The 12932-nt window shown below is 65.1% G+C and overlaps 1 protein-coding gene across 4 annotated transcripts in view; it reads right to left on the minus strand.

Annotated features, from left to right (window-relative positions):
- TNK2 (tyrosine kinase non receptor 2) overlaps window positions 1-12932 on the minus strand; it is a 52050-nt gene that overhangs the window by 16776 nt on the left and 22342 nt on the right. For all 4 annotated transcript variants that reach the window (XM_019503454.1, XM_019503456.1, XM_019503452.1 and 1 more), the window contains exons 2-9: window positions 10271-10448; window positions 9924-9994; window positions 7791-8006; window positions 7052-7204; window positions 6685-6962; window positions 5695-5821; window positions 5128-5274; window positions 4420-4514 (exon numbers count right to left, since the gene is read on the minus strand). In XM_019503454.1, coding sequence (XP_019358999.1) covers window positions 4420-4514; window positions 5128-5274; window positions 5695-5821; window positions 6685-6962; window positions 7052-7204; window positions 7791-8006; window positions 9924-9994; window positions 10271-10448 — 1265 coding nt within the window. The remainder of the gene's footprint in view (window positions 1-4419; window positions 4515-5127; window positions 5275-5694; window positions 5822-6684; window positions 6963-7051; window positions 7205-7790; window positions 8007-9923; window positions 9995-10270; window positions 10449-12932) is intronic.

Raw genomic sequence — 12932 nt, forward strand, 5'->3', positions numbered from 1 at the left:
CCCCCCCCCCGAGCCCCTTGGGTTTTGCAGAGCCGTGGCCTGACCAAACCTGTGTGCCCGCTGCTCCCTGCCAAGTCCAGACCTCCTCCTGCCCCGGTCCCTCTGCTGCCACCTCCCTCCTGCCTCCACAGCCACGCTTGTCCGAGAACGGACACCGCTCGTGTCACGGAGCCCAGAGCCCTTCACCCTTTTGCGGGTAGGAAACGGGCTGTGTCGTCCCAGCTGGGGAAACTGAGGCACGGGGTGGGGAGGCGATGTGCACCAGGCTGCTCGGCCAATCCCCGGCAGGACGCGGGCATTAACCCTGCATGGGGCGAGGCTGCCCCGGGTGTGCAGGAGCTCCCTGCCAAAACCAGTGGTGGTATCGGGCCCCTCACCCCGGAGCCCCTCGCGCCCGACCCGTCTCCGAAGCTCCCGTCCCAGCCACGACAGTGCTGCCAGGCACGCCAGGATCCAGCTCCCCCCTCTCCCTTGCCAGGCCCCCGGTCCTGGCTCCCCAGCGTGCCTGCTTTCCCCCTCAGCCCCAGCATGACTTCTCCAGGCAGGCCCCGGGGCTCCCGGCCTGGGACCTGGGCCCGGCCTGAGAATAAACCATACAGCGTTCAGCAGCCCCTCGACACCCACGCCGCCCCCAGAGCTGCTGAGTGCCCAACCCAGCCTGCTATCCTCCTCCCCCTCTGCCGGGCAAGGAAACTGAGGCACCGCTCACCCACCCGCAGTCATCAGCATGAAAGGGGAGACACCTCCGGCATCTGCCCCTCACCACCCCTTCAGGCCTGCCGGCTTGAAGTCTGCAGCCCCCCAGACTCGCAGCCCACCACCCTGCCCCAAGCAGGCTCGTCCTGGCTGATGGAGACCGCGGCCCGCGGAGCCAGCATCTCACCAGAGCCGGGTCCTCCAGCAGGGCGCGGAGAGCGTGCCGTGCCGGGCGTCGGAGAGAAGTGGTTGTGAGCTCTGGCCTGGGCGTGATGCACTGAGGCAGCGTGCACACACTGCTCCAGGGCGAGCTACGCCCACGCGCCCACTCCCTGCCTGCAATTACCTCGCCAGGCCCTGCGCACGCACAACTCATTGGGGGGGGCGGGAGGGAGGGAGGGGAGCCAGTCCCTAAAGACACACAATCCCGCCTGATTCATCCCCAGGCTGTGACTAACCATCGTTGCCCGCAGGACGCCTGCCCTGGGAAGAGCCTCTCCCAGGCCAGGGAGGTGACGGAGCAGGGGGCGGACACGGCTCTGGGGTCGCTGTCCCCGGCTACAGCCCCCGTGGAGGCTCAAGGGGGGAAGGAACGAGCCGAGATGGGACGGTGAGACCCGTCCGACCGGGGGAAGCCACGCACGTGCGTCTCACATGTCTGCCATGGGCACGTACGCACCCTGAAGCCCTGGGAGCAGCCTGGTGCCTGCACCTTGCACCGAGCCCTGCACACCTCCCAGCCCCAGTCCCTGGCTCTGGGCAGCCCGGCACTGGGAGACGGGTCGGCCGCTTGCCCTGGCCCGTAAATCCCTGGGTGCCCACGGTGCCCGATGGAGGTGGGAGGATCTCAGTGGCACAGCAAAGCCAGAGGAGGCTCTGGGGAGCCCCTGGTTCTCGCACCTCCGGCAAGACACCCAGCTGCTCGGTGCCTTGGTTTCCCGAGGGCGAGACACTGACTCATGGTGGGGAGGTGGGCTGCGAGGCAGGGCCGAAGCCGCTCACCTGGTGGAAGGAGCCAGGGAAGGGGCTTCCTCCCACGCCCTCTCCTTCCCCGCCCCGCTGCTGGGGACGGGCTGGGCTGTCCTTGAGCGGAAAAGATAATCGCGGGCAGCAGGTGGGGTGGGGCACAGCGCGGCCAGGAGGGCAACCCGGCCGGCCCCGTGGCATCCGGGAACATGACTCACAGCAGGGCCACGGGTGCAGGGGGGAGCGCGGCCGAGGAGCTGCTCGTGGGGACGGCCTCTTGGTGCTCTCAGCCCCCAGACGAGCCACGGACACAGGCGGAGCGGTGACACCAGAGCCTGCCAACATACCCACGCCCCTGGGGCCTGGGCGTGCCCTGCCTGCTGTGTGCAGTGCTGGGGACTCTGCTACTGACACACTGTGTGGCCTTGGGTGAATCCATTTGCTGTGCCTCAGTTTGCCCCTCTGGAGTCCAGTCCTATATGTTGCCCCCCACCTGGGGCACTGTAAGGGCTTGTCAGCATGAGGCCAAAAGATGCCGAGCTACAGGTGAGGTGGCGGTGGTCCTAGGTGTCTGTCAGGGCAGGGGGGGAGCGCAGCACGCACCTGGTTCATCGACTCATAGATGTTAGGGTCGGAAGGGACCTCAACAGGTCATCGAGTCCGACCCCCTGCCTGGGCAGGAAAGAGCGCTGCCAGCCAGATGCCCATTCAGCCTTCTCTTAAAGACCCCCAAGGCAGGGGAGAGCACCACCTCCCTTGGCAGCCCATTCCAGAGTTTGGCCACCCTTACCATGAAGTTTTTCCTGATGTCCAGCCTAAATCTGCTCTCTATCAGTTTGTGATCATTGTTCCTTGTTACCCCAACAAGTGCCCTGGTAAACAGAGCATCTCTGATCCCTTGCTGCGTCCCCCTAATGAATTTGTAGGCGGGCACAAGACCCCTCTCAGCCTTCTCTTGCAGAGGCTGACGAGGTCCAGGTCCCCCAGTCTCTCCTCGTAGGGCCTTGCCTGCAGGCCGCTGACCATACAAATGGCCACTTCTGAACCCTCTCGAGATTGTCCGCATCCCTCTTGAAGTGCGGCGCCCAAACCTGGACGCAGCACTGCAACGGCGGTCTGAGCAATGCCGCACACAGAGGAAGTATCACCTCCCTGGATCTATTCGTCATGCATCTGCTGATGCATGGTAGCTTTGCCGATGATTTCGTCACACTGATGACTCGCATGTTGGTCTTGGAGTCAGCTATGACTCCGAGATCCCTTTCTGCTGCTGTGTTGCTGACAGGGTCACTTCCCAGCCAGTCGACGTGCTGGATATTTTTGTGCCCTAGATGCAGCACGCTGCACTTGTCCTTGCTGTCCTGCATCCTATTGTGTTCTGCCCACTTTTCTAACCTGTCCAGGTCTGCCTGCAATCGTTCCCTACCCTCTGGAGCGTGGACTTCACCCCACAGTTTAGTATCGTCTGCAAACTTGGACAGAGTGCACTTCACACCCACATCCAAGTCACGGATGAAGACACTGAAGAGTACAGATCCAAGGACCGAACCCTGCGGGACCCCCCTGCCCACATCCTTCCAGGTCGATACCGACCCATCTACTACCACTCTCTGGGTGCGACCGCTAAGCCAATTTGCCACCCACCAGCCCGTGTAAACATCTATGTCACAACCTCTTAATTTCTTTATGAGAATAGGATGAGACACCGTATCGACGCCTTGCTGAAGTTCAAGAAAACGACACCCACCTCGACTCCTGCGTCTAAGCATTTTGTGACCCTGGTGTCAGGAGCCATCCACTGAGGTGCAGACCCCACCTCCAGCTGCCCAGGGAGAGGGTATGGCCATGTGGCACAGGGCACAGGCCCGACACAGGGCAGCGGGAGCTGGCCTGGGTGACCACAGCTGGGTGGCAGGGGGCAAGCCAGGTGGGCCCCTGTGTGAGCTGACCCACAGGCCCGGCTGCCGCCAGGGCCTCGATTCCAGCTCCCAGGACAGCAGGGACAGCCAGGAGGGTGACAGTGCCCTGCATGCTTCCACACCAGGGTGCTGGGGGGTGGCATGGCACCTCCTGCCCAGCGCATGGACAACACAGCCGTGCCTGGAGGCTGGCCCCGGAGGCTGCTCCACCCAGGCCCTGCCGGGCCGGCTGCCAAGCAGCAGCTATGGCGGGGGCGGGCTTCGCAATGCGGGCACCTGCTCCGTGGGGCCGGCGGCAGGAGATTGGGCTCCAGTCACGTGCCCCCTAAACACCACGACTCGCCCAGGCCGGGCATCGGAGCCCTCCCGGCCCAGGAGAGATCCTGGCTTTACTCCGGCGGGGCCAGGCCAGTCTCTGGGGGTGGCGCACGCCTGGTGCCCGTGGGGAGGCATCAGGCTTTTCCAAGGGGTCCAGTTCACCCCTGCCTGCTCTGAGAGCCTCAAGGAGCTGCCACCAGCTCCCAGCCCTGCCCTCATGCTGCCCCGCACCCTGGTCACTCCTGTCCGAAGCCGCGCGCGCACACACACAGCTCTGCCGGTGCCCCTCACTCCCAACCCGCAGTCCCTGCTAGCCCAGCTCTGACCCTCCCCGTATTGCTCTGCCCATGCCCCCCAGGGTACAAGCAGACAGAGTGGGCCGTGCCACCTCATTGCAGTGCCCTCGGGAGAGGATGCAGAAGGAAAGACCTGGGCGGTGACAGGGGCACGGGTCCAGGCACAGAGCCCATCTGCCCAGGGGGACGGGGGAGGAGGGAGCTGCGGCCTCCCGGTACGATACCTGCCCTCGATGACTGTGATGACGTCGTTCATCTGGATGTGCAGCTTGTCGGGTTCCTCGAAGTCCTGGAGCGCCCTCATGTCCGTCGGCTGAGCCTGGGGCAGGGCACAGGGGGCACCGTGAGGGCTGGCCATGCCCAGCACCCTGGCCCTGCACCCTGGGCAGACCCAGGCTGCTGCCTGGAAGAGGGCTGCACCCAGGCCCCGTGCTAGTGTCTGGAGGTCAGTGCTGGGACCCCTGGGACTGCTCAGAGCCCCAGGAGAGCTCCAGGGACCCACTCTGCAGTCGGCGGGCATGGGATGGGGTCCAGCCACGTTAATCTCTAGATGCCCTTGCTCTAGCAAGCACCATGCCCCCATCTCCCCCCGCAGACAGAGTTTCTGGGGGCACAAGATGATGCCCAAGGACACAGACAGGAAGAGAGGACTGCTCCCCCCTCCCCTAACCACTAGTTCCCACTGCCCTCCCAGGGGCAGGCGGAGAACCCAGGAGTCCTGTGGCTCCAGCCACCAGCCCACACTGCCCTTCTACGGCCAGTAAACACTGTGTTGGATGGAAAAGGGGTTGCATCCCCGGAAGCTAGCATCCCTATCATCCCCTGGCACCAGGCCATGTTGGACCGGGGAGATGCCAGGTCCTTTCGGGAGCTGGGGAGCGCGAGGGCACAGGTGCAGCTGTCTAGGGACCAGCCACACCGTGGCCACCTACCTCCACTAAGAAGTCACGCAGGGCCAGGAAGGTGGGTCGGTCCTCAGGCTTGTGGGCCCAGCACTGCAGCATGACGTTGTAGATGTCCTGGGGACAGTCCTCGGGCCGTGGCAGCCGCTCCCCCTCCTTGTCAATCTTGTGCAGGATCTGCAGGACGGGGAATGCCAAGGTCAGCAGAGGGGAGGGCATAGGGGTGGCAGGGGCAGGCAGGGAGGGGACTGGTCTGAGGAGGAAGGTGCTGAGTGGCAGAATGAGTGTCCGCAGCCCTGAGAGGCTCTGCTGAGCCCCACGGACCGGCTGCAGGGCAGGACGCAGATGCTGGAGCACATGGGGGGGGGCATCATGGCATTGCTGTGCAGCCCACAGCACCGGGGTCACGGTGCCTGGCCTGGCATGGGCAGTAGAGATGGGCCCCAGCCACCAGACTCTCAGGCCCATGGGGGCAGGGGGCTCTCCCCACGGCCAGGGCTGGGTGCAGAACCAAGGAGTCCTGGCCGCCATCCCCCAATCTGTCCTGTTCTCCAAGCACTGGCAGCCCAGGACGGGCACCATGGCCCTGCTGCCCACCTGGCTGCCGTTGAGGCCGATCCAGGGCTCCTGCCCGTAGGTGAACATCTCCCAGAGGGTCACCCCAAACATCCAGGTATCACTGGCGTGCGAGAAGGTGCGTGTCTTCAGGCTCTCGGGGGCACACCTGCCCAGGAGAAGGGCACGTGGGGTTACTAAGGCCGGCGGCACCCCCCACCCCTTCAGAAGCACCCTCCAGCCCTGCTGGGCTCTGCACACCCCAACACGACAGAGCTGGTCAGGGACACTTAGGATGTATTCATTGCACTTCTCAGGCCAGCACCTGCCCGTCCAAGCAGTAAGACGCAGCCAAGTGTCCTGGTAGAGGCACAGCGCTACAGCTTTCCGCGGCAGCAGCGTACAAACGTGTGTTCAGGTACGGCCGCACATGATACAAAGGGCGGGGATGTTGTTCCCAGCCCTGGCACTGCGTGGACTGGCTCTGGGGTGGTATCAGGGCTGGAGTGACCATCAGCAGAGACCCAGCTCACCCCATGAATCCAGAGTAAGGGTGGCACCCCCTCTCGGGCTCAGCTCCCCATGCCGTGGGGGCTGCACATCCTCACGGGTGGACGTGACGATTCGTGTCTGGGTTGGAGGAGGCACAGCTGGCTCCAGCCCGGTCCACAGCAGGCTGAGATCTCAGCAAGCATTTAATGTGCAATGGCTCAGGACACGTTCTGACTTGTCACCAGGCATGTTGATGGATGGCTATTACTATCCTGCTCAGGGCTGCCCAAGGTACGGCCCATGGAGCAGTATCTTCTGGCCAGCAGCGCTGCCTGGGGGTCGCAGGCTGGCATGCCACTGGCAGCATGTGCTGGCCCTGTCTCACCTGTGTGCCACGACCTTCTGCAGAAGCCCCGAGGATGGCAGGAATAGGGGGCCCAGCTCCTGTGTGCCCAGGGGCAGGACTGAGGAGATGCCCCTGCTCCACGGAGGGGGAAAATGCCAGGCCTGGACTGTGGCAGATAGTGGGGGGGTTCTCACCAGGCAAAGGGCACCTTGCGGTGCTCCTGCATAACGTAGTGGTCGTCGTTCTTGGGCAGGGCCCGCATGAGTCCGAAGTCGCCAATCTTGACCAAGTCGTTGGCAGCCAGGAGGATGTTGCGGGCGGCCAGGTCGCGGTGGATAAAGCGCTTGGACTCCAGGTAGGCCATGCCCTTGGCGATCTGCACGGCGTAGCGGCACAGTGTGGCGATGAGGAAGTGGCCCTGGTTCTTCCGCAGCCGGTCCAGCAGGGAGCCCAGCGGCGCCAGCTCTGTCACCTGGCACAGGGGTGGGGGGACAGAGTCAGGCCCTCTCAGCCCCAGATCCAGGCCCTCCATCTCCCCCACTGCCCCGTCCCCGGCCTCACCATCTTCATGGGGTGGGAGAGCACGACGCCGTAGAGCCGGATCAGGTTGCGGTGGTCCAGGGAGTGCATGGCGTTCACCTCCCGGATGAAGTCGTCCAGCACCTCGGGCTGGCTCAGCACGTCTGTCTTGAGGCACTTCACGGCCACGCTGAGCTGCAGCCGGGATGGGGGCGGTCAGAGGGCATGGCCCCCGGTGCGGCTGCCTCTGGGGTGGAACGCGGCAGCCACCCCGGAGTGGGCAGGGAGGGTTGAGAGGGGAAATGGCAGCTGCTGCTGGGTGTTACAGTGCTGCGGGGGATGACTGCCCTCAGGGACCCCAAGACCTTCCCTCCCAGGGATGGGGGTACCAAAAAGCGAGCTGGCACCGGGGTGTGGATCCTCCCAGAGCTGGGGGGCAGTCGCAACCTCTGGAGGCCCCAAGCCAAGTCCTGGGGGAAAGGACGCAGGCTCTGGTGCAGTGCCCAAACTGGCCCCTGGTCCCAGGAGGGCTTTGAAGGCTGCAGTGTTATGGGTGGGACGTGAGCCCTGCCCCTGCCCCACAACCCAAAAGGAAGGTGGTTTCAAGCCCCCAAGGGCAGGTGTGGGGGGTGGACCGGCAGCTTCCCCAGGCAGGAGAGATGTGCCTGCAGGTTGAGGGGTGCACGCTGGGAGCCCCGCAGCGGCTGTCTGGAGTCAGATGGACTGGCATGCCGAGTCCCCGCACCTGGGATCGGGGCCCTGCCCCCCCCGTGCCCCGTACCGTCTTGCCGGAGGGCGTGGACCACTCGCCGCGCCGCACCACGCCGAAGGAGCCGTCGCCCAGCTTCTCGAGCAGCGTCAGGTCCCGCTCGCTGATGAGGCAGGTCAGGGCGGGCTGGCTGGTCCCCTCAGGGGGCGGCGGAGGTGTGGGCGGCTTCCGGAAGGTGCTTTGGGGCTGGGGGGGGAACTCCGACTCGGGGCGCTTCCCGCTGAACACCTGCATGGACAGACGGACAGGCCGCCCACGTCACAGGCACACCCCAGGGCTCCTTCCTTGGACTCCAACAACACCCCCCCCCGACCATTTTGATGGGAGGGATGCAGGTCTCAAGGAACGGGAGAGGAGAGCAGAGCCCCTGCAACTCTCCGTGGAGAGGCCAGGACTCTTGGGTTCGACCCGAGGCTCTGAGTCACATTCCTGCTCCGTGCCTCAGTTTCTCCACCTGCAATGGCGGAAGTGGAAATGATGGCAGCCTGCAGCTTGGAGGTGTCCAGCTGAAAAAGCTGTCCCAGGCGTCTGCTCCACCCCGTGCCAAGGGGACGGTCACCCCCGCTTGGCTTCCCGCCCGGCGTGGCAGGAGAAGAAGCAGCCCTGCACCCTTGCGCTGGGTCCCCGTCTCTTAGCCCTACCCCAGAGAGCTGAGCCCGTGCCCCGCGGCCTCTTCACCCACGCACACCCCCGGGGGCTGAGACGGGGTGGTGGGGAGGAGAGGAGGAGGCCGGCAAGCTCTGGAGCCAGGGTTGGGAAATGGGAATGTCTCGCGCCCAGGGGGGATGAGTCGCGCTCTATTAAAAGCCCGTCCTGGCCCCGGTAGCAGCTCGGCCGAGGTGACTCACGGGAGACACCCACCATGGGCTGGGGCTAATCCCGGAGCCGGGCCAAGCTGGGGGCCAGCGCACCATGAACACGCGTGGTCTGGCTGCCAGACATGGGGTGGGGCTGCCCAGCTACTAGCAGAGGGCTGAGGGGAGTCTGCCACACAGACAAGGAGCCCCGGTCTTGTGGACTCATTCTGTGGGGGGGAAGGGTGGGTTTCCCGGGGTAATGGGGCAGGAACGGGAGCCAGGGCAAGACTGGGAAGAGGCTCTGGGAAGAGAAGGGCCCAACTGGGTGGGGGTCCAGCCTGGCCGTCCAGTGCCTTCCCAGCTGATCGCAGGCTTCTCCGAGCCCTGCTCGGAGGCTGGCACCAGAGGGCACACTCACGTTCACACTCACGCTCAAGCCTGGAGCCAGCCCCGCCCCCAGGGCAGAGGCGAGCTGCATACCCAGCACCTAATTAGCACTTCATTAGCTCCCTGGAAACAGTCAGACTCACTGGGCAGAATGAACTGCCTGACTGTCCGTCTCAGACAGCGCTGCCCAGACAGCTGAGCACCCACTCCCCCGAATCCTCGGGGATGATTGGGCACTGCCATGGGGAGCACTGGCAAGGACCCTCCCGCCTGCCTTCCCCCCTCTCCCGCCGCCAGCCCACCCATCACCAGCAGCTGCTGTGACCCACCGGCACCATGACAAGGACCCCAAGCATCGCCCTGAGACCCCCTGGCACTCAACCGTCTGCATCTCACCCAGTGCTGCGCCTGCAAATTCACCCCCAGCATCCCTCGTGCCCACACACACCTGACCACGGTTTGGGGTCACCCAAGAGGCAGGCGCGATAGCAGCCGAAGTCCCGTGTGGTGTGGGGAGGACAGAGCCCCTTCGAGGCCAAGCTCCCAGGCCAGCAATGGGGTGCAGCAGGTGCTGGGACTGGCAGGGTTGGGCTGGGGTGCCCAGAGCCACCGCTTTAACGGCAGCTCCTGTGGGCAGCGCTGCGGAAGTGTCCCCCTGTCCCCCCCAGCCAACACTTGGTGTCAGGGACGTGGCTGAGGCCCCCCTGGGGCCATGCCCCTTGGACTGGCTCCTTCTGATCCCTTTGCAAGGCACGTGGCTGGGATGAGCCGGAGCCTGGGTGGAGAGGCCAAGCGCTGGGCTGGGATCCAGGATCCACGCCGTGCCCATTCTATCTCCGCTATGGCTATGGGTGAACAGGCCCCGTGCCTCAGTTTTCCCACCTCCTTCAACTCACACCCGAGCCGAGCACTTAGGGCACGGCTGCCCTCACCCGTACCATGAGACCCCTGCCTGCTGTACCTTGCTCATCCACGACTTGCGCTTGCACATGGCTTTCCTCCTCTTCACGGCCTCCCACAGCCGTCGTTGGCCTGTGGAGACAAATGCCGTCACCCATGGGCCCAGGGCGAGCTGGTGCCCCGGCCCACCCCACCCCGAGCCTTTCTGCCAGGAGGGAAATGCAAGCCAGGGTAGAGGCCCTGCAGCCTGTCAAGGGAGCATCGGCCTGGGGTGCCAAGCCCTGTGGGCTGCAAGCTGGAGCTTGCCCGGGCCCAGCACCCTGGGGAAGACCCCCAATAACGTGGTGGGGGACAGAAGGGAAGGAGAGAGGGCAAGGAGTGTGGGGTCAGGGCCGTGGCCATACGCACCCGGGCGCCCCATACCGATCTTCTCCAGGTCCTCATTCTTGACATACTCGAAGTGTGAGAGGCGGGTGACGTTGAGGTCGTCCCGGATGCGAAGGAAGTACTGCTGCAGCTGCACCTCCGTCAGCAGCTCCAGGAGCCAGTCTGTGCCCTCGTCTGCCTGCATGCTGCAGCTCAGCTTCTGTGGGGAAACAGAGCCGGGGCGTGGGGTGAGCAGGGCACATAGACCCCGTACTGCTCACAGCGCCCCGAGACAGCCCACAGTGCCCACGGCAGCCAAGGAGCACTCACCCCGTGCTTCCTGGATGAGGGAAGATGATGGGCAGCAGCCCACTCACACCCCTACAAGCCTAAGCCTTGGGGTTGGGGCGTCACCAGCCCATTCAGAGACCCCCACGGCAAGCCCAGGGGGGCTGGGATGGGGACAGGCTGCAAGAAGAAGGCACCTGCAGGCTGAGTGAGGCCATCGGGGAGCCCCAATTCCACCCGGCATGGACCCCATGGTGCCGCAGCAGGGCCCTGGGCAGAGCTGTCCCATTTGCTTTTGGGGGATGTGGAGCTGGCACGTGTGATGGCACCAGCACCCTGGGAGGCCTGAGGCAAGGTGTGATGTGCTGGTGCCCCCACCGCCGTTCTCAGGAGGTTGTCCCTCCCCTCCATCTCTGAGGCTGGTGCTAGCTGCCCACTGGGCACCCCGTGCATCCCCTGCCCTGGTCCCCGCTGGCCTCCAGCTGCACATGGGGTGCACTACAGGCTGCAGCGGTCTCCATGGCTTTGCCAATGCACCACATCTCCCTGCACCGTGCACGGCTCTGCTGAGCCGGGAGCTCTCTGCCTCTAGCCCTGCAACATCCTGTCACCCCCCAGGCCTGTCGCTACCAGAATCACTGGGACAATGTGACCTGCTGCTGCATCCTTCTCCGGCAACGACCCGCGTGTCTCCGGGGCCACGGGGAGCGGCGCAGAGAGGCCAAGCGGCTCCTGGCTGCTCTCGTTACTGCTGGAGCATCATGCAAGCTGGACTGGGCCCTGGGCTTGGAGAGCACGGTGTTGCTACCCTGTCCAGCGGAAAGAGAGCCACGAGGAGCCCGGGAAACACACTGCCCCTACGGGCTTCTCTTCCAGGTGGCACTGGCGGCTTGAAGGGTCCCCAAGGGGCACATGGGATGGAGCGGGCTGTTCCCCGCTGCCCAATGCAGCAGCCCAAGTGCCAGCCTGGGGGGCACCTGGGGCAAACCAGCAGCCACATTCCCTGCCAGATTAGGCATGAAGCAAGGGCACCGTTTCCAGCCAGCCACTGGGTGCACTGGCCCCTGACCAACCCAGCTCCCTCCCCATGCCAGTGATGCCAGGAGAGGGCAGGGCATCAGGAGGGTCCCATCTCAGCTGTCGCAACCCCTCCAGCGCTGCGGCCGCGGGGAGCCTGGCTCTGGGGGCGGGCGCAGCTGTGCTGGATGCAGCTGGCCGAAGCGCCGCCCGCCCTGCCGCCCACCAGCGCTTCGTGCCCCCTGGCACCGCCACTGCCCGGCGTCACGGCCAAGTGCAGGAGGACCCGTTTCCCATGACCATGTTTGGTGCAGAGGCCGGGGAAAGCCGGGCTGGCTCCACTCTCCCCAGCCCGGGCACCCCTCCCCTGCTGGGCTCGCCCGCATGCACACACGTGTGTGTACATACGTGTGCAACTCTGCCCTTGAGGACAGGGCTGGGTGTCTGCTCCTGGGCAACTGTCTGTCCTTCCTGTGCCACGGGGGCTGCTGTCCACCGGCAGCCCTAGTGCGTGGGTCTGTGCACGCCTCCATCGACTTCCCCAGGAGCACGTCCACGGCTGGCGTTGCCCACGAGGGGCTGAGCCAGACTCAGAGGCCCCTTGCCCGGGTGGGGGCTCCGAGGGCACGGCCGCGTTGCCCACGGCTCATCCCCCAACGGGTCTCACATGCATGCCAGTGTCTCGTGCTAGGACCCTCAGTCCAGCAGCATCCCCTTCCTCAGCCCCACGCCTGCCACGAAGGCCTAGTCCTGCCAGCTGCCCCGGAGGGCATGGGACACCGGGGCTTTCACCACGTGGGGTAAAGACGGGGCAGAGGGTGAGTGAGCACCTGCATCACATGGGAAGAGGTCTGTGGGGATAGGCAGGGGAAGTCTCCTTCAGCGCAGGCTCCCTCGATGCCCTGCCAGCCACCTCTCCTCATGCCGTGGCACCGTGACCGGGGGTCCTGCAGCCCACACATCCCAGCTGCACATCAGCATCTCCCCCCTGCACGGTGCTCTGTGCCGCTCTTGGGAGTGATCCTCTGCCACGGCACCTCTGCCGGCACGCACCTCAGATGCCAGCCTCCTCGGAAAGGCACCAGCTTGTACAGCACCTAGCGCAGCGGGGCCAGGGCAGCTACTGTGAAGAACGGCGCAGACGCTGTTTGCTCCGAAGCTGGCCCTCCAGGTCCTGGCACTGTGGCTTGCTCCTGGGGGCACCCCGCCTCTGTCTGCTGCACCCCATCTCTAGCTGTGTCCTGCCTGGCCTTTTGCAGCCCCCCGAATACCAACCCACTGCTGCGCCTCTCTCCACGGACCCCCAGCCCGGGGGCCAGGAGGGGATTCTTGGGTTACAGCCGCTCCGAGCCGCAGCGCGACCACTAAAATTCCCTGCGCGGCGGAGTCCAGTCTAAAA

Source organism: Gavialis gangeticus, unplaced genomic scaffold (genome assembly GCF_001723915.1).
Source record: "Gavialis gangeticus isolate Ggan-Ray unplaced genomic scaffold, GavGan_comp1, whole genome shotgun sequence".
NCBI classification, from domain to species: domain Eukaryota; kingdom Metazoa; phylum Chordata; order Crocodylia; family Gavialidae; genus Gavialis; species Gavialis gangeticus.